This window comes from Staurois parvus, unplaced genomic scaffold (assembly GCF_062004578.1).
Source record: "Staurois parvus isolate SC_StPar_1 unplaced genomic scaffold, SC_StPar_1.0 ptg000207l, whole genome shotgun sequence".
Taxonomy (NCBI): domain Eukaryota; kingdom Metazoa; phylum Chordata; class Amphibia; order Anura; family Ranidae; genus Staurois; species Staurois parvus.
The window spans coordinates 7,523,280-7,545,294 of NW_028318003.1; the positions used below are offsets into that span (position 1 = coordinate 7,523,280).

A 22,015-nucleotide genomic window follows, 5' to 3' on the forward strand; every position below is an offset into this window, starting at 1 on the left:
GGCCCTGGACAAATATGTTCGGGATACCCCTTTACCTAAACTTTCTGCTGCTCATAAACGACTCCAGGACTCGCCTATTACAATAGAAGAGCTCACCAATGCAACCAGATTGTTCCCCAATAATAAAGCCCCGGGGGAGGATAGTCTCCCAATGGAGGTCTATAAGGCGTATGCCGATTCCATGTTGCCACAACTTTTAGCTGTGCTTCAGGCAGCCTATGACAGACGCACTTTGCCAGCCTCCATGACCAGGGCCACAGTTGTGCTGTTGCTGAAAACAGACAAGGTGGCTACTGATCCCAATTCCTGTAGAGCTATCTCTTTGCTACAGTCAGATGTGAAGATACTGGCCAAAGTATTAGCACTCAGATTAAATAAAGTCATTACAACAATAGTGAGTCTTGATCAGGCAGTTTTTATGCCACAGACATCTACTGATGTTAAGTTTACGTGATTGTTTATTGATATGCAAATGCAAGCTAACAATACGGGTTCCAGAGCACTGTTATCGATTGATGCAACTAAGGCGGTCGATAGCATAGAATGGGACTGTATGTTAATGGTTTTGGAGCGATTTGGATTCGGCGAGTACTTTATAACCTAGGTAAAACTTTTTTATATCATTCTCCCTGTGCAACTGCAGGGATGTTGGATTTCTACCACCCGACGCCCGAGACATGTAGTTCTGGGCGCCGGGCAGGTAGTTTTTTTTTTTTTCTACCTTTTTAGCCGGGCAAGCAGCAGGGCTCACCTGTGAGGTGAAAGCATTCGGGTGCCGCCGATTGCTTCTTCCCAGTGCCAGCCTCTCTGCGCTCCCCCCGTGTCCCCTATGTGATGGAAAGAAGAAAAAGTAGTTTTTTTTTTATTGTAAATATACATATACGCACGTAAAAGCACATGCTGGGGCGCCTACACATGTAACCGTCAATTGCGATACAAATGTCACATATCACCGCACACGCCAGAACGAGAGCAACAATTCTAGTACCAGACTTCCTCTGTAACACTAAACTGGTAACATATAAAGAGCTTTAAAAGTGTCGACATATAGAAAATATAGGGTACTGAGGTTCGTCGCCATTTCACGAGCGTGCACAAATTTAAGGTTTGAAAAGTTGGATTTCGATTTACTCACTGTAACCTCATCTTTTATATTTTACAAAAAAATAGGGTAATTTATTGCTTTTTTTTGTGCCCTAAAATTAACTTGCTTGTATTTTTTGTAAATTTTGCAGTAAAATCATGCGACATAAAAAATTGGAACTACCACTATTTTATTCTCTAGGGTCTCTGCTTTCAGAAAATATATATATGTTTGGGGGGGTTTATGTAATCTTCAGGCCTAAAATGATTTTTTTTAAACGTGTGCAAAAAACACAAAAATGGCTTTGGCTGTGAAAGAGATAAAGTATAAGCCTTGACCCAAGCTTTCTTGACGAGCAGCCAATTGTTGTTCATCACACTGCAAGGTCTCCCCCCTCCCTGCTAGTCCCCGGGTGCGGTGCTGGAGAGAGGCAGGGAGGGGAGGAGGAGATAAAGTGCGCAATGTAAAAAATAATACACGTTTAAGTCACCATAAAGCCTATTTTGGTTTTAAAAGCCCCAGACATTCCTAAAATCACCTTCGATTTTAAATACGGTTTTGGTTAAACTTTTTTTTTTTTTTTTTCTGGACAAGTAGATTGCCATGAGGGACAAGTAAATTGGAGCCCTGATTTATTCCCTGGAAAAGTAGTTTTATCAAAAATTTCCACACCCCCAAGTTATCAGACAAGGTGGAGCAACTTCCCCAACATTTCAGCTAGCGGTTCCCCCTTTCCCCACTATTGTTTGCATTGGCCATTGAGCCTTTGGCAGCGCAAATTCCGGGCTAGTCAGGATGTAGTGTGTTTTCGATATGGTACCATCCACGAGAAATTATTGCTCTATGCAGATGATGTATTGCTTTTACTTGGCCATACAGGCCCATCTTTAAGAACAACCATGCATATAATCTCTCAATTTGGGAAATATTCTGGACTAATAATTAACTGGTCTAAGTTGACTCTGCTCCCACTTGATGGGGTCACGGATCCAGCAATATCTACCTTCTGTCCCGTTTTCTCCTTTAAATACCTCGGCTTTCTCATTCGTTCCAACTTACTAGACTGTCGATTTTAAATATAGCCCAGTTGCTGACATGATTTAAGGTGAAGGTGAAGATATAGTCCAAGTTCTGGCTGTCTGACAGGAAGAGCGAACCTTATAAAAATGATAATTATACCCCAACTGCTGTACTTTCTTCACAACTTGCCAGTAATAATTCCGCTGAAAACTTTCTCGATCATAAATCCTATTTTTCGCTCCTTGCTTTGGGGAAACCGCCCACCACAGATACGGATAGAACAGCTGCTATGTCCTAAGGATAGAGGAGGGATAGCTTTGCCCAATCCCTGGCTGTATTATCTGGCTAGCCAGGTACAACATTTGTATAAAGGTATGGCTAAAAGAAACACCATCTTTGCCCTGGTTGATGACTCTATGATACTAGTGATGTTACACTGTAGAGCTTCTAGCTCATTACCAGAAGGCCTTGAGGCTCAGTCTTTTTGTAAACCAAATAAGTAATTCCCTACCTATCGACTAATTCATCAAATTTGGGTCAAGGTCAAGCAATTGCAGCAGGTTACACCGCATATAGTCCCCTATGGAATAATGTGGCATAACCAGAACTAGCCAAGCTACAATATGCCTCTAAGTGGAAATCCTATGGGATAACTCATATGAAGCATATATTGACAGTGGTCAACTCCTATCCTTTGATACATTGCAGTCCAGGTATAATTTATCATCTACAGTGTTGTTGGCTTATTTCTTGCTGCTATACCATGCTTCTGACAGACTATTTAGGGCTAGTGGGCAGTGGGAGCAAGACGTGGGGACTTTTGAGGAAGACCAGTGGGAAGCTGCATTGCAGTCTATCCATCTTAGTTCGCTGATAGTTTCTCACCATATATCACAATTGTATATTGTACTTAGGGCTTATTATGCACCAGCTAAACTGTGTATGATGGGGCTCCGTCAGGACCCTCTTTGTGGCAGGTGTAAGTAGGACCATGGCGGATCTTAGTCACATGCTATGGTGGTGCCCTAAATGCCTCCAATATTGGGAGGATGTGGTCAATACTCTTTAGTGTTTCAAACTAACATACTTCTAGACCCTAAACAATGCCTTTTGGGTATTTTAGACAATGTTACCCAAGATACATTTCTAATAGAAGCCCCGTTTCAGGCGCCAAGGCCATTCTTGTGCTTTGGAAATTGGCAACTCCCCCTACTATGAAGGATTGGAGACCGAATATGGGATCCATTTTAAGATACGATCATTTAATTTACCAACATCGTGGGTGCCCAGGTAAATTTGGGAAGCATGGTTGGCTACTCCGGGTCTAGCCCCGTTTGATTTGATAATGCATAGGCTGCTGTAATTATCCTATCATGATGTATTCTGCCTGCTGCTTTTTTACAACGTGCCCAGGTTCCCTTGGATTATCAAATGGGAAGATCTATGTGCTCTATTTTATGCTAGTCCTCTGTTAGAGAGGAACTTCTACTGCCCTGTGTGTGGGGGGGGGGGGGGGGGATTCGTATATGACTTTGCTGCTTAATATCACCACAATTTTGTTGTATTTATTTGCTCGTTGGATGACTGCTAACACTGGAGATTTTCTTTTCTTACTTTTATTCTTTTTGTTGCTGGATGGTTCCTTCTTAAAGTTTTGTATATGGTTCTATATACTGTTCTTTGTATGCCTTAAACATTAATAAAGAATATTGAACTAAATAATATTGGATTTTAAAGGTGAAAAATTACAGTAACAAACTGATTTTAAAAAAAATCAATAAGTTTTTATTTAATTTTTAAAGAAACAAAGAAAAAAATCAATAAATACAATACTGTAAAAACAAGGATTGAAGCTTGGCTGTATTGTTGCAGTTATTCCCTACATGTTTCCCCAACAAGGGCTTCCTCGGGTGAGAAGCTTCAACTGCAATACAGTCTACAATACATTGAAATAACTATACATCAAAACAAAATTTCAACACAATAACATAATATTCAAAAAATAATAAATAGAAGAACTCGCCGGCTCACCGTAGATGTCAAGCTCATGGAGCTACTGGAGCATATCAGAATGAACTATCAAGAATTTGCTTGGCCAATGAGTCTGTGCAATTGTAGAGGACATAATAGGGAACAAATATCCATATAAACATGAATATGAATAGTGTAAATAAATGAATACATTTTTACCCGTATGAGGCAAGAAGATCAAAAGAAGGGAAGAACACCAGGCGGTATCAATGATTAAAATAATTAAGGACAAATTACCTGTAAATTTTTTACAATTCAGGTAACAAGAGGAACAGGAAAAAAGTTTTAACTTAGATTGTCGAGTATTAGCTGAAAAAAATCAAACAGTACTTAGAAAAATGCACTGTACAGAACCACCCAGGTGACTAAACAGTCACCATTTTCCTGGAGCCCTTAACTCAAGTCTTTCAAATTACCTCTGTCGGAAGGGAAGTGCTCCAGGAAAATGGTGACCATTCAGTCTCCTGGGTGGTTCTGTACAGTGCATTTTTCCAAGTACTGTTTGATTTTTTTTTTTTTCAGCTAATACTCTATGAACTTGTGGCCTCTCCTGACACCTAGTGGCTGAATTGCAAATAGACAAACTGAGAAAACTTTTTCCTGTTCCTCTTGTTACCTGAATTGTAACAATTTATGGGTAAATTTGTCCTTAATTATTTTAATCATTTTGATACAGTCTGGTGTTCTTCTTCCCTTCCTTTGATCTTGCCTCATATGGGTAAAATCGTATTAATTTATTTACGCTATTCATATTTACAGTGGGGATCGAAAGTTTGGGCGCCCCAGCTAAAAATTTGTATTAATGTGCATAAAGAAGCCAAGGAAAGATGGAAAAATCTCCAAAAGGCATCAAATTACAGATAAGACATTCTTATAATATGTCAACAAAAGTTAGATTTTATTTCCATCATTTACACTTTCAAAATAACAGAAAACAAAAAAATGGCGTCTGCAAAAGTTTGGGCACCCTGCAGAGTTAATATCTTGTACTGCCCCCTTTGGCAAGTATCACAGCTTGTAAACGCTTTTTAAGCCAGCCAAGAGTCTTTCAATTCTTGTTTGAGGTATCTTTGCCCATTCTTCCTTACAAAACTCTTCCAGTTCTTTGAGATTTCTGGGCTGTCTGTCACGCACTGCTCTTTTAAGGTCTATCCATAGATTTTCAATTATGTTGAGGTCAGGAGATTGTGAAGGCCATGGCAAAACCTTCATTTTACGCCTCTTGATGTAATCCCCCGTGGATTTCGAGGTGTGTTTAGGATCATTATCCATTTGTAGAAGCCATCCTCTTTAACTTCAGCTTTTTCACAGATGGCATCAAGTTACCATCCAAAATTTGCTGAAATTTTATTGAATCCATTTTTCCTTCTACTCGTGAGATGTTCCCTGTGCCACTGGCTGCAACACAACCCCAAAGCATGATTGATCCAACCCCATGCTTAACAGTTGGACAGAGGTTCTTTTCATTAAATTCTGTGCCCCTTCTTCTCCAAACGTACCTTTGCTCATTCCGGCCAAAAAGTTCAATTTTACCCTCATCGGTCCACAGAACTTGTTTCCAAAATGCATCAGGCTTGTCTATATGTTCATTTGCAAAGTTCAAACGATGATTTTTGTGGTGAGGACGTAGAAGAGGTTTTCTTCTGATGACTCTTCCATGAAGACCATATTTGTACAAGTATCTCTTTATAGTGGAATAGTGTACCACAACTCCAGTGTCTGCCAGATCTTTCTGGAGGGATCGTGCAGTCAAACGTGGGTTTTGAATTGTTTTTCTCACAATCCTGCGAGCTGTTCTGTCTGATATTTTTCTTGGTCTTCCAGATCTTGCTTTAACTTCCACTGTTCCTGATGACTGCCATTTCTTAATTACATTCCGAACAGAGGATATTGACATCTTAAAACGCTTTGATATCTTCTTATAGCCTTCTCCAGCTTTGTGAGCGTCAACTATTTTCAGTTTTCTAGACAACTGCTTAGAAGAACCCATGGTGCTGATTGTTGGGGCAAGGTCAGATGAGTCTGGGCATTTAAAACCTTTGAGATTGACATCACCTGGTCTTCCCAGACGATGATTGAGAACAATCCATGACACTGGCAGGTCTCAGCTTTGCAAAGGGGGCAGTGCATGCTATAAATTCTGCAGGGTGCCCAAACTTTTGAAGACGCCATTTTTTTGTTTTCTGTTATTTTGAAAGTGTAAATGATGGAAATAAAATCTAACTTTTGTTGACATATTATAAGAATGTCTAATCTGTAATTTGATGCCTTTTGGAGATTTTTCCATCTTTCCTTGGCTTCTTTATGCACATTAATACAAATTTTTAGCTGGGGTGCCCAAACTTTCGATCCCCACTGTATGTTTAGATGGATATATGATCCCTATTATGTCCTCTACAATTGCACGGACGCATAGGCCAACCAGATTCATGATCGTTCATTCTGATATGCTCCATGAGCTTGACATCTACGGTGAGCTGGCGAGTTCTTCTATTTATTATTTTTTGAATATTATGTTATTGTGTTGATTTGTGTTATAATTTTGTTGACTGTATTGCGGTTGAAGCTTCTCTCCCCTGAGGAAGCCCTTGTTGGGCGAAACATGTAGGGAATAACTGCAACAATACAGCCAAGCTTCAATCCTTTATTTTTACAGTATTGTATTTATTGATTTTTTTTTTCTTTGTTTAAAGATTAAAAACTTATTGCCTTTTTAAATCTGTTACTGTAATTTTGCACCTTTTTAAAATCCCAAATTTAATTCAATATTCTCAATTCATAGGGATGTGGTGCGATTTATATATCTAGTCACTCACTGACCACCTTCTGTTACCCATTAATAAATAATACTTCTGATTTAAAAAAAAAAAAAAAATTCCCAGCATGATAAAGCATAGAGACGTGGATGGAGCCGAATATTGCAAATTTAAATAGCATTTTTGGTTTGTGGTGCCCAGATTCAATGTAGTTCCACTTTATGAACCATTTCATACTTAGGAAAGTGGTTTAATGAATTTGGGGGACACGTAATTGTTTTAAAGCAATGCTTTCTAACATTTTGCTCTGTAGGGATTTAATGTGCTTTAAAATGTGTAACCTGATTGAGTTGCAGTTTTTAAATCGATGATCATGTTCTTGATAATTCTTTATTTTCATTACAGTCTGGCCTTACTCAAGCAGTACGGGATAGTAAGATATCCTTACCACATGCAGAATACGAGTTTCTCTCATTTATCAGACTGCACACACCTCCTGGTGTCTGCCCTCTAGCTGGTAGGTATTCAGTTTTGTGGGGTTTGTTGATGCCTGAGAGTAAACTTGACAAAAACATTTGAACTGGAGCAGTACATCAAATCGTATCGCCCGACGCCCAAGACTTGCAGTTCTGGGCAGGTAGATCTTTTTTTTTTTTTTTTTTTTTACATTTAGCCCAGTTGTGGACCAGCAGCAGGGTTTTCTTTTGGGTATTTTTTTTGCCCGTTAACAAAGTGGACACCAGTGTAGTATAAAGATTTGTGGGTGAGTCAGGCCATATCCAATAGGATGTCACTGGCAGTAGACACGGAGATGGGGTTGCAGGATTCTCCCTCCCAGTGGCTTTCTTAGTGAATGGTTCTCCTGCTGAATAAAATAATGCGGATGGCGATATGTGAGTGGCTCATCCTCTGGGCAGGTACGGGTGGACTGTGTATGGTATCGGACTGGCCTGGGACAACACGAAGAGCCGCTTCTTGGTGGTGCTAGACCATTTCTGAGAATCGCAACAGATGTAGCCAGAACTATAGGACAAGGCGGAGAGCTGGGCTCTGCTGGAGGGGAGATTTTCATGGCTGAGCTGCCTCACATTAAATTGTAAATCGGCTGAGCAATGTGGTGGTGGTGAGACGGTACCCTGGTGTAAGGGCAGCCCCATGTGTGTATGTGAGGATATGGGGGGGGGGGGGGGGAGAGTACAGCGTACGAGGAAATGGGGCGTTATGGGGAGTACAGTGTCTGAGGAATTGGGGGGGGGGAATGTATGAGGAGTATAGAGTCTGAGGATGACATGGAGTACAGAGTATGAAAACATATGGGGAGGGGGGCTTGTATGGGGTACAACCCACACTACGCTAAAAAAAAATGGCTCCTGACTGCTTTAGCTGGCTTCTAGATTCTAAGCAAATTTGTCAAGCACTGGTCTGATGGGAGTTAAAAATTGCAGTCACATGGCTAAACTTTAAGATAATTAAGTTTGTGGTAAAGCTTTGTGGAAATTACCTTAATATTTGACTAAACAGTATTGTGCCACCTAAAACGCTCCCGTCAGCTATCCAATTCTTTTAAATATTTTTTTTTTTTAATATTCTTTCTTCAGGGAATTCTGTGCACGTGGATAAAGTGTTTCTGAACAAATATATGCCTCAGTTTATGAGACATTTGCATTACAGGATCGTCGATGTGAGCACTGTAAAGGAACTATGCAGGTAAGATTTACGGGATTCCCTAATTTGATTCGTTTTTATGGTAGTTCTGTGAGTTCAAAGTACAATAGAATTCCAATGCAATTCCACCATTTCTAAAGCCACCAGGAGCCCCTTCCACTTAAATGCATAACATACCTTTTTTTTTTTTTCGAAAAACTGCTTTACCCTTCCTCCCTATCAACCTGCTGCCTCTTTGCATTGTGATGTGGCCTCAGAAGAAGCTTAAATTGTTAGTTCACCTTTACAGAAAAAATGAAAAGGTTAACTAACATCGTACAGCCTCTCCTTTTCACTGGGTGGATTATACCAGGTCTCAGATCTCATTCCCAATCCCAATTCATTGCCATGCAAGTAACAGGTTTACAAATGCATATTTCATAGGGTAAGGGGTACAAAGAATAGTGTGCTACAGTGGAAAAAAACCTGCAATTTTATTTTTTTTTTCCTGAATTGAAATTCAATGAATGCATTATTGAAGCACAGTATGAATGGGCCTTTAACCACTTCAAGTCCGGACACTTATACCCCCTTCCTGTCCAGGCCAACTTTCAGCTCTATCACACTTTGAATGACAATTGCGCGGTCATGCAAGACTGTACCCATATGAATGTTTTAGCATTTTTTTTAGACCGATAAAGCTTTATTTTGGTGGTATTCATTCACCACTGGTTTTATTTTTTTTTGCTATATAAATGAAAAAGTCCAAAAATTTTGAAAGTGTTTTTTTTATAAAATTTTGCAAATGATATTTCATCATAAATCTTGGCCAAAATTTATTCAGTTCTCTTTTTAGTAAAAAAAAAACAAAACATTATTTTATAATCAAAAATTATAATTTTAAATTTTTTTTACATTTTATGTTTTTTGTGTGTGTGTGTGTGTGTGTGTGTGTATGTATTTTTTTTAACATACTGTCACCCTAGCAGTACAGTGTCACCATGGTGACACTGTACTACTTGTGGGGGGTGATGAAGGTTTTTGTTTTTTTTTTACACTGATTGCTTTTACAACCATAAAGGCTGTAAAAGCAATAATTTCTCCTCTCTGGCTGCATTCTTGCAGCCATTGAGAAATACTGTGTAAGCTGTGATTGGTCACAGCTTGTCACATGGTAGAAGCTTGTTGTGAATAGCCTTGTACCATGTGACCTCTCTGATCATTCACAGATTTCACACGTAGTAAGCAATGATGTCAGAATTGCTCCCAGGGCAGCGCACACAAGCAGGGGGCGGAGAGGCCGTTTATAAATGGCCACCCACTCCTGCACAGCCACTGTCCGGCTGTTTTTATATACAACGGGCAGATAGGAGGTGGGTAATAATAAAAAAAAAAGGTGGGAAGCAAGAATGTATCAGGTTTAGTGTTGACAGTCCAGAAAATAAAAAGTTTAGATATCGTGTGGTTTTATTTGTGTCTCTGCTTCCCTGTCCCACCTTACCCCCTCATTTCTTCTCCTGGTGTCTTAAGAATACTAAAGAGGGAAATCACCCAGTGTTATCACAGCTGGCAATAATAACCTGGCAGAAGTTCAAATTCTTCCTTCTGTGTTCAAAGAAAAAAAAAAAAAAAGTACCTGGAGTTGGACTTTTTCCATGCAAAATTTTTTTTTCACTCATTTTTGCTTTTTTAGACGCTGGTATCCTGTGGAGTATGAAGATGCCTTTAAGAAAGCATCTTCACATAGGTAGGTGTTAGTAAAAACAAACTGTAAATATTTTTGTTTTAAAATATTTTTTTAATGTATTTACTTTGTTATTCTTTCCATGCATATAAACAGTTGCCAAATCTCCTTTACCCAGTGTACCTCCTGCGTACATAAATACATAGGATAAAAGCTATTCTGCCAAATCTTTAACCACTAGCCTACTGGGCACTTATATTCCCCCTTCCTGCCCAGGCCAATTTCCAGCTTTCAGCGCTGTCGCACTGTAACCATATGAAATTTTTATCATTTTATTTGTGACACAGCTTTCTTTTGGTGGTATTTAATCACCTCGGGGTTTTTTATTTTTTCTTAAACCAAAACACGATAAACACAAGCCAGCTGACCCATTTTTAAATTGATCAGAGGTCAGCAGGTTTGGGGAATATGATTGTATGCGCTACAAAGCAGAAGTGAACTGCTAAAGGGGTCTTATGTTAATGTATTAAATTTGTGTAGCACACTGCCTTACAAGAGTTGCACAGTTAAATTGCAGAAGACCTTAACCAAAATTGGTCTACATAATGATATGCTGGTGCTAAGAACATTTTATCAACAACGTTAAATAAAATGTAGATGAGAGAACAGACCTGGAAAAAGGTTTGGAAATACTGGAATTAATAAGCTGAACTGCAGAACATCATGCCAAACCGCTAAATACAGTCTTCAGAAGTGTAAAAAATACACGCAACTGATAAAAATAGAGGTTTGAACTTGTATAAAACATCTTGAACACACATAATATTTTTTGGTCTTTGTGCGATATCTGTGATTTTCAGTGCCAGAAGGGACAGACCAGCATGGACACTACCAGAAAGTGCCAAAGTAGCTTAAATGTAAAAAAATAAGAAATGCACATAATTGCATTTTTTTTGCAAAAAAAATAACTATTTCATTTATTTTTTACTTGGAGCCTGGAAATGATTGCACGCTTGATCAGCAGATCGCAGGTGCCATGCAGGACTCCTGCAGACTTGTTAGTGTATCTGTCTGCTCATACCTCATATGGGCAAGCAGATGCACACTAACAGGAAGAGACAATGAATTACCACAGTGCTCAACAATGCCATGGTAGTTCATTGAGAACTACAAGCTGACAACTGTAAACTATGTCTGCACTTGTAGTTTGCATTCATTCACAGATTTCTGTTAATGGAAGAGCCCACGCACAGCTGCATTTTTGAAAAATAGTGACAGCTAGCATGAGGAGAAGATGCCCCGATGTGGTCACTAGAGGCAGAGGATCGGGTAGCGGCTCCAGGAGTAGGAACATGTTCCACCCTAAAACCTGCACTTAGTTCTGCACCCCTGTGGGATAGATTCTGCCAACAGTGGGCTAAAGTCCACTGCCGGCCAACATCACTGAGCTGCTCCAGGCTCTGCGAGGATCCTGAACATGTCAGAAGCCTTCCAGATGCCCGACCAGTAGCTGGCTTAGCCTCTCAGCATGCTGCTTCTGTCGAATGGTCCTGCGGGAAAACCAGAATTTGATCAGCACTTGCTGCCAATAGCTGCAGTGCTGATCTGTGTATTCTGACGGGGTGGAGTTCCCACTGTCAGAATGCAATAGCGCGATGGGGAATGCCCTGCATCCTCATTGCTTTGTTGAATTTAAAAAAAAAAAAAAAAAAGTTTATTGTGTATCCTGCTTTTAGTCTTGATTTGTACTTGTATGAAGTACTTTCTATAGGTTTAGTTATACTTTACATCGGGGCTTGGCAACCTATTGATTGCAGGCAGGTGATGGTTGTGTTGTGTCCCTGCCTTGCCGAACCTCCATTGGAAGTGCTCCTCCCCACCTGCAGAGCAGCGCAGGGAAACATGCCTAAGTATACTGCATTGTTCTCGCCAGCCTTACCCTTCCATTTCAGGTACTTGATGCGACATATGGGATAGAGAGCAAGGAGGGATGGCAGAGTAAGCGCTCCAGAAGAGCCCTGCTCTACATATAGGGCAAATCTCTTCCCTGATGACCCCCTGTACACTGCCCCATTGACCCCATAATCTGCCCTGCAAACTGCTGAGTTGTATACACTGCTCTACATACTACGATTTCCTGTACATTTTTCTACATCCTTTTGACCTCTGTACAACCCTGGCCAATAGTTTTGAGAATGACGCATATTAATTTTCACAAAGTCTGCTGCCTCAACATCTTGAACACACACAATATTTTTTGGTCTTTGTGCCATATCTGTGATTTTCAGTGCCAGAAGGGACAGACCAGCATCAACACTACAAGAAAGTAGCTTAAACTTAAAAAAAAGTTTTTAAAAATGCCCTTTTTTTTGCAAAAAAAAAATGCATTTCTTTCAATTTTTTTTACTTAGGCCAAATGTTTTGAGAGACACACATACTAGTTTTCATAAAATCTGCTGTTTCAATTTTTATGATGGCAATTTGCATATACTCCAGAATGTTATGAAGCGTGATTAGATTAATTGCAATTAATTGCCAAGTCCCTCTTTGCCATGAAAATGAACTTAATCCCACAAAAAGCATTTCCTCTGCATTTCAGCCCTTCCACAAAATGTCAGCTGACATCATGTCAGTGGTTCTCTTGTTAACACAGGTGTCAGTGTTGACGAGGACAAGGCTGGAGATCACTCTGTCATGCTGAATGAGTTAGATTAACAGACTGGAAGCTTTGCAAGGAGGGTGGTGCTTGAGATCATTGTTCTTCCTCTGTTAATCATAGTTGCCTGCAATGAAACATGTGCAACCATCATTGCTTTGCACAAACAGTGATTCATAGGCAAGTATATTGCTGCTACTAAATTGCACCTACATCAACCATTTATTGGATCATTAAGAACTTCAGGGAGAGAGGTTCAATTGTTGTGATGAAGGCTTCAGGGCACTCAAGAGAGTCCAGCAAGCACCAGGACTGTCTCCTAAAGTTGATTCATCTGTAGGATCAGGGCACCACCAGTGCAGAGCTTGCTCAGGAATAGCAGCAGGCAGATGTGAGTGCATCTTCACACACCTGAGATCATTCATGTGTGGGGTTGCTGCTCAGCCAACGGATGTGGGCTTACTCACAATTGTGCCTAAGAACACAGCCATGAATAAAGAATGGAACAAAAACATCCTCCGAGAGCAACTTCTCCAAACCATCCAAGAACAGTTTGGTGATGAACAAAGCCTTTTCCAACATGATGGAGCACCTTTTCATAAGGCAAAAGTGATAACCAAGTGGCTTGGGGAGAAAAATATCGAACTTTTGGATCCATGGCCAGAAAACTGCCCAGACCTTAATTCCATTGAGAACAAAAAACCCCCACAAATTCTGACACTCCAAGCATTGATTATGCAAGAATGGGCTGCCATCAGACAGGATGTGGCCCAGAAATTGCTTGATTGCATGCGAGAGTGATTTGCAGAGGTCTTGAAAAAGAAGGGTCACCACTTGACTCTTTGCATAAACTTAATGTAATTGTCAGTAAAAGCCTTTTACACTTATGAAATGCTTGTAATTATACTTTAGTATACCATAGGAAGATCTGACAAAAAGATCTAAAAACATTGAAGCATCATACTTTGTGAAATGTAATATTTGTGTCATTCTCAACACTTTTTTGGCCACGGCTGTACACTGAATACATACTACTCACCCCTAGACACTATCCAACATACATACTTGTGCTGTCCAGAACTCAACCTAGCCAGCTGGGCCAGAACTCAGAGCACACAGCCAGGCCTGCAGTACCAATTGCTTCTCATGATGGACTCCTGCATCAGACTTGTGGGGTTGACCAATTACACTCCAGGTATGATAAAAGTTGAAGTGAATGCAAACTCTTTAATCAAAACTAACCTTTAAAAGAGAAATGAAGGATTCGGGAAAAGAAAAAACAAAACAAAAACATTCATAATCACCTGGGTGGATGCAGCATCTATCCTTTGCCAACTTTACACCGAGAACTGAACGAACAGAGAACGGTAATCACTCTGTTCTCAGGTCTGCTCTGAGCCCAGTTCAGTGACTGTCAGTTACCGTTCTGTGCTCTGCCCCTCCGGTATTCACTGGAGTAATGGGCTATGGAGAGGGGGGTAGCGGCTGGCTCAGGCTCTCACTGGCATGCTGAGAGGCTGAGCCAGCTGCCGGTCAGATATCTGGACAGATCTCTATATTATTATTGGGATCCTTGCAGAGCCTGGTGAGGCTCTGACTTCGGCCGACTGTGGGCCAAAGCCAAATCTGGGTCACAGGTGACGTGATTAGCGTGCATTCCCCAACCCGCATACGTGTGAACCTAACCGGACACAGCTACTACAGGGTCAGGTGACCGGAACAAATTAAAATTGGGTAAGTATACAGATCTATTTTTATAGATGTTAGGCAGGAGATGGGATGGAGGAGAGGGGATGGAACAATTTTAAGAATAGATATAGTTAGTCTTTTTCTTCCAGTTTATAGTGATTGTAAAGGTTGAATTTTTATTTTTTTAAATAACGAATACAAATGCATGCCACACTTTTCAGATATTTGTAAAAAAAAATTTGAAAACCATTTATCATTTTCCTTCCACTTCACAATTATGTGCCACTTTGTGTTGGTCAATCACATAAAATCCCAATAAAATACATTTACGTTGTTGGCTGTAACATAACAAAATGTGGAAAATTTCAGGGAGTATGAATACTTTTTCAAAGCACCGTAGATATCCACCTCTTAAAGTTTGCCTACTTTTCTATATTGAATGATTTGTTTTATTTGTTCTTTTTCCCTTTCAGAGCTCTGGATGATATCAGAGAGAGTATCAAGGAACTGCAGTTTTACAGGGAGAACATTTTCAAGAAGAATGAAAGGGCGCGTATAGATAATGGAAGAAATCTTCAGAGCTAATTTTGCACTTTTGTTAACATCTCCGCATTGAATATTGTCCCTGTGCTTTGTCATCAGAAATGCTAATTTGCAGTTGGAAGGGGAGACATTGTTTTGATGATATAGCAGTTATGGAAAAATTGGGATATGTTTATAACACGTTTTACACGTTTCACAAAAGTGGTTTGTTTTTTATTTGTTGCTATCAATAAAATCGCAATATGAACTTGTAAAATGTAAGTTATATATTTGACCATCAATGCTGCTTCTGTAATTTTGCCTTATTTACTTAAATAAGGAGAAATCCATTTCAAGTCAGTGTTTTTTTGGTTTTTTTTTTTTCTTTTTCTTAATATCATCGGTTATCTATTTCATGTGGAAAAGGAGAGCTCTGATCCCACCTCTTTGCACCCCCTTTCATATAGTTCCCAATAAGCAAGACCATGTATAATAGAGGGACTGTCAAAATAAGCCCACCCTTACCTTCTATTCCCTGCTGTCTTGTAGAGTGGGCATGATTGCACAGATTGTTGAAGTGCCATTGTATCTGTAGGGAGTGAGTTATCAACCCTTGTATTGCCGGCCTGCTTACTCTTATGCTCATTTTTTTTCACCACTGTATGTCGAGATTGTTGTGGATGCTGGAATTTTTAAAGCAACTCCAGGGAAATGGCTCAAAGTGAGCATTCCTCATGCTATCCCATCTAACAGTACTTGTGCATAGATGTGACTGTTTAATTCCTCTCTTGTGTCACAACGTTCTAGATAGCAGATGTGAAGACTGTGTAAAAATGGACATTACTTTAAAAACTGTGATGTTCATGAACTGGTGCAGTTAGCCAATAGAAAAAAAAATATCTTCGGCCAACCATGAACGTGATGTCATTGTGTCTGGTGAAGTTTCACTGTTGCTGTCTAGGGATTACTAGAGAGCTGTGACTGAAAAGAGAAAGTAATCTAGTTTACTACATGGCTGTACTCATAGATACTCTAAGGCTAGGCTCACACTAGCCTGCACGGTGCATTCTGGTTGCAGATAAGGGAATCGCATTAGTTCCTACATCCACAACTGAATAGCTCTGCTCTTACGAGACATCTGGGGCTGCCACTCATTCTTAATGGCATCGCCACCCTTCCCAGCCCATAGCGTGTTTGCGGGTGCTGGAACTGCAGGGAAAGAAGACTATGGATGCGTTTTTGAAAAGGTGCATGCACCCTTTTCTTGTGTGAAATGCAGGCACAGCAGCCCATTCAAATGTGCAAACACAGGCTGCACAGCCCACACTAGTGTGTACCAAGTAAATTTAATAAATATTTGAGTTGCACATCTGAACTGTTACCCCCTTACAAAAAGATTTTCTTAATCTGCGACTCAATGTAAATACAGCAGTTTTCAGTATTTCAACATAGTTTTCCTTGCACAGACCCTATGATGTGTACCCACCTGCTTCCAGACTATCCAACACATGTGAGAGTGTCTGTGACTCTATGTAAACAAATGGCAGTTTACAGCAATCGCCAGCAGTAGCAACCAGCTCTCCCTTCAAATATAGAAAAATTTCTGTATGGTTGCTATAGACATACATGGGTGCATTAGTTTGCAATTTTCTCAAACCACAAATTACTTGGGTTTGGGTCGTTCTCATTCTCACACTGTAGTAGGGGGTATACCATAAACTTTAGAGGCCAGTTAGACAAGTAGGCACACTAAAGCTGAATGTTAAAGGACACCCATAGCATACATTTTCCCCACAGTAAGTACCCATTTACCTTTTATGTTTCCTTTTATTTTACTAGTCTGAGTGATATTGAAGGGGATTATAGAGTGTACAATATTCAGGTGGAAATCTCTTCCCTCCCCACCTACATCAGAGTGATGTTTTCCCAAGTTTAACCACTTCAATACCCTTTCCTGCCCAGGCCAATTTTCAGCTTTCAGCGCTCTCGCACTTTGAATGACAATTGTGTGGTCATGCAACACTGTACCCAAACTAACCTTTTATCATTTTGTTCATACAACTAGAGCTTTCTTTTGGTGGTATTTATTCACCACTGGGTTTTTTATTTTTTGCTAAATTAACAGAAAAAAACCTGACTTTTGAAAGAAAAAACATTTTTCTTTTGTTTTGTTATAAACTTTTGCTCATAAATAATTGTTGTTCATAAATTTAGGTCAAGATGTATTCTCCTACATTTCTTTGAAAATAACCCAAATTAGTATTATTTAGTCTGTAGGAAAGTTATAGTGTTCACAAAGTATGGGATATATCTGAAAATTAATCAGTCCCGAAGTACTGATGGCCAAACTAATTTCTTGAGGCCCCAAAATGTCAGGAAAGTACAGCTATCCCCCAAATTACCCCTTTTTGCAAAGTAGACAGTCTGAGGTATTTAATAGGAGACATGATGAGTTTTTTTTTTTTTTTGAAGTTGTCATTTTTTTGTTATTTTTTTGGGAAGTGAAGAAATTCAGAAAAAAACACTTTTTTTTTTTTTTTGTGCATGCTGTCACCAGTGCAGTAAAGCGTCAGCATATAACTGGTGTGGCGCTGATCAGGGCCACTGACTGGTGACAGTATGAAAACACGAACAATTTTTTAAAACATTTTGTTTATTACATCTTTTTTTCTTTTTCATGGCACACTGTGGCCAGTGTAGTATATTACCATAGTAACGTACTACTCTGGGAAAACGCTTATTATTTATTTTTACACACATGATTGCTCATAGCAAAGAATTTCATTGCTATAAGCAAGCAATTAACAAGGAAATCAATTTAGTCAGGTTTTTTTTTTTGTTGTGATTGGCCATAACTAATCACGACACAGATGGGCTGTGATTGGCCCAGTATGTACCATGTGATTACTGCGACCAATCACAGCAGGTCACAAAATTTTATACACTGGATGGCATGAAAGGAAGCCATCCATTGTTTACAATTGTCGTGACCTGCTGTGATTGGTCACAGCATTCACATGGTACTGGCAACGGGCTGGTACACAGAGCTGTCATTTGCTGTGTCCGAGGGTCACAGCCGGTGACATCTTGCCACCACAGCCCCACGGGTGAGGCACGCTTCTGGTAGGACGTCATATGACGCCCACCCCTATCAATGAAAGTCCCACTCGGCCGTCATTTTGCTATTAGCCAGGCAGAAACTGGTTAAAAGCTGTTGGTTGCGCCATGATCAGCTTTAGTATTCAGTTGTATTAGGTTTGCTGTGAAGAGGACTGAGCAAGCCAGCAGTAGTGAAACACGTCAAGGAAGGTTGGTTTTGGGTGGAGACATCAATGTACGCAGTCATTTTTTGGCAATTCTTAATCACAGAAAGAAGAACTAATTTCTGAACTGCGGCTTACTTTTTTAAAATACTTTTGCTGTGAAGAGGTGTTACATCCCTGAGCACCTTTGTTAGGTTGTCAGTTAGTCCAATAATACTGAAGTCATGCAGCAGATACTTGAAGACACCAATCAGCAGCTTCCAGCAAAAGACTTCAGTTTAAATGCTGTACATATCCAGCTCTGGATGTATGCAAGATGATCTGGCCCTTGCCTTTTGATTAGTTTTCAGTACTTGCTTCCAATAGTCATACTGAAGCCAAACATACATGTTTATGCCTCAGTACAGTATGTATTTAGGGACATACTCAGGCCTTTTCATTTATAAACTAGAGGTGAGATTGACTTTCAGGAACGTAATGTTACAAGTAGTACATTTGGGTTGAGTTGGAGGCTTCAGGGAAGAACGCCAGGAACACAATAGTAATGAATGATCAACAATGATGGTAAAAAGTTAACTGGGTAACTATTTATGTGGAGAGAAGAGTTGGAAAATGTATGACTCCTATATCCCATACAGCAAAATATATCACATTAAGAATTTTATATATGTATATGAGCAATGATTTTTATTGGATTATTCATATTTGAATTATTGCACTTTAAACTACACCTAAAGTGCATTACTTTCATGGGTACAGTTCTCATCAATGCATATTTTTACAGTTCACGTAAAACACACTTTCTGTGCTAGCAATGGGTGGTAACCCGTGAAAAATGCCCTACGTGTTTTTTAATTAATGGACATGCATACTACACACTGTCCACTGAAATGATAAAAGCATGTAAAATGTATCAAAAATACAGCACAACATATGAAAATAGTATGCTAAAGATGCATGAATTTCTATTGCAACGGAAGACATGGATCCAAATTCCATTAAGCAGCTACTTTGTTCACGTACATGAATATTTTAAGACATATGCAAAATGATAAAATCATGTCAGAGATTAATACAGGATTAACTAGAAAAGTATCTGGGGAAAGTAGCAATTTAAGATTTATGTCCATATAGTAAGGATTAATATCGGAAACAGTAACACAGGAAATGATAATGATGTAACGATGGCTGAACAAGTCAGATAGGATTTGTAGCGGTCCAACAGTTGAAGGATTACTCCATTGGTCCATCCAAAGCCCAGCTGAAAAAGGAGATAAAACAGCATGGTAAAAAAAAAATCTGAGTTACACACTAATGCAGTGCAAAGTATAATTTTTAAAAGCAATATTTAGACAAAAATTAGCTACACTTTTAAATTTGCATGTATGTAATTTTATTGAAGTGGATGGTATTGGACTCCTTGCCATTACTAGAAGAAGAAATGTAGAATTTACAGTAACAGATTTCAAGACGGATGACCTCCCTTCTTCAGGCATGGTGCAATTACTATACTAATGGATACCTGAGCTGTTTTAAAAGCTTCCATTTTTAACCTTGTAATAAGTCACTGGCACATGCTCACATCCAGCAGACGACTGGGGTATCATTCTATCCAAGCAGTGCACATTAGTTGTCACATGCATTGCTCTACAAATCCCACAATTGATAGTCCATAAAAGTCCCCTGCCCACCTCAGGAGCAAACAAAAGAGGGCAGCTATGTTTCCACTTACAGCGGAACCATTGAGAACGAGTGTATCCACCCTCTAACAGGTGGTCCTTTTCTGAGATAAGAATACATACTCAAATAGAATATATTTTTATTTAAACCAAAGTTTAGTGGTTTAGTGTCACTTTGTCTTTGGTAATTTTCTTAAGCTGGCCATACATGGATTAAAATTCAGCCGGTTCAGCAGGGACCAGCCAAATGGGCAGACTGGTTGTTCATAAGTCAATCTATCGATCGACTTGTGTATAACCAGCCTGTTGAGATTTTCCAGAATGATCAGTGCGGCCGTTTATAGCCAGCAATACTGATCACTGTATTCTGATGGTGGGGAGGTCTTTCCTCTGTCAGAATACAATAGCACAGCAGGTAGGATTCCCTCATCTACCTCAAATGTGTGGATGAGGGAATTGGTCCAGGTTTTTCTGTTCAGCCTGCTGGTTGAAAGAAAAAAAAATATCATTTATGGCCAGCTTAAGTCTCCTGTCGAATTATTAGCAATCACCACTCTGGGCACTGTAAAGATCCTAAACAAACTAAAAAAATCCCAGCGCCAATCAAAGAAAGTATACAATTATGCAGCTGTGCACCAGTGAAAACCACCAATAATAAATAACACAAAAAACAGCGCAAAAATTAAATACATAAAAATAATCACAAATAAATAAATGTCCGTGCAAAAATATATATATAATATTTCAAACATAAGTCCTTATTTTCCCAAAAGGATTTTCAAAATAATGTTCCAAAACGTGCTTCCACCTAATCACCACGTGAAAAATAATACTGACCGCACTCACCAGATGGAGGTGAGTAATAAGCCTCATAGGATATAAGGGATCCTATAGCCCCTCAGGAGGAACTCAAATCGCCTTCACCCTGCTTAGATACAGCAATCAACTCCACTCTACTTCTCCATGGAATCCTCAATAATGTGCAAGGAAAGAAAGGCTACATAGTGTAATACTGCCACTCAATACCATATAAATCGATAGAATAAGGACACTCACATGTTTCAATAAAATAACAGGCCTTGTTTAATAGCCTCAAAGGCTTCAAAGGAACAAGTTTCCAAATTGTAAATATAGGGATCTCACGCTTTAAGGATCACTGTAGAGGATGACTAGCTTTCCACCTTAAAAATGGCTGCTTGAACCGCAAAAGTCGGCGTGCATTCCAAATACCGGAAGTGACGTAGGCCAAAAAGGCGGCATACTGAGGGTGGTGTCTTGAAAACGCCCTGTGGGTGGGGCGAAATGCATTGATGCACTTCTGGTCTGCCGCCTTCTTGGCCTATGTCACTTCCGGTATTTGGAACGCACGCCGACTTTTGCGGTTCAAGCAGCCATTTTTGAGGTGGAAAGCTGGTCATCCTCTACAGTGATCCTTAAAGCGTGAGATCCCTATATTTACAATTTGGAAACTTGTTCCTTTGACGCCTTTGAGGCTATTAAACAAGGCCTGTTATTTTATTGAAACATGTGAGTGTCCTTATTCTATCGATTTATATGGTATTGAATAGCAGTATTACACTATGTAGCCTTTCTTTCCTTGCGCACTATTGAGGATTCCATGGAGAAGTAGAGTGGAGTCGATTGCTGTATCTAAGCATGGTGAAGGCGATTTGAGTTCCTCCTGAGGGGCTATAGGATCCCTTATATCCTATGAGGCTTATTACTCACCTCCATCTGGTGAGTGCGGTCAGTATTATTTTTCACGTGGTGATTAGGTGGAAGCACATTTTGGAACATTGTTTTGAAAATCCTTTTGGGAAAATAAGGACTTATGTTTGAAATATTATATATATATTTTTGCACGGACATTTATTTATTTGTGATTATTTTTATGTATTTAATTTTTGCGCTGTTTTTTGTGTTATTTACTGTAAAGATCCTGCACTCCAGCATACCCCTATTATCGGTGAAGTTATTCCTTGTATAT

At 39.6% G+C, this 22,015-nt stretch overlaps 2 protein-coding genes across 3 annotated transcripts in view; one reads left to right on the top strand and one right to left on the bottom strand.

Annotated features, from left to right (window-relative positions):
• REXO2 (RNA exonuclease 2) overlaps positions 1–15,363 on the top strand; it is a 37,817-nt gene extending 22,454 nt beyond the window's left edge. For both annotated transcript variants that reach the window (XM_089678609.1, XM_089678608.1), the window contains 4 exons: positions 7,297–7,408; positions 8,490–8,598; positions 10,229–10,282; positions 15,038–15,363. In XM_089678609.1, coding sequence (XP_089534735.1) covers positions 7,297–7,408; positions 8,490–8,598; positions 10,229–10,282; positions 15,038–15,149 — 387 coding nt within the window. In that variant the 3' untranslated portion in view covers positions 15,150–15,363. The remainder of the gene's footprint in view (positions 1–7,296; positions 7,409–8,489; positions 8,599–10,228; positions 10,283–15,037) is intronic.
• Positions 15,364–19,021: 3,658 nt separating this feature from the next.
• The window catches only part of TREH (trehalase), a 50,763-nt gene continuing 47,769 nt past the window's right edge, over positions 19,022–22,015 (bottom strand). The window contains exon 15 of the mRNA XM_089678610.1: positions 19,022–19,610. Within this exon, the coding sequence (XP_089534736.1) occupies positions 19,470–19,610 (141 nt within the window). The 3' untranslated portion in view covers positions 19,022–19,469. The remainder of the gene's footprint in view (positions 19,611–22,015) is intronic.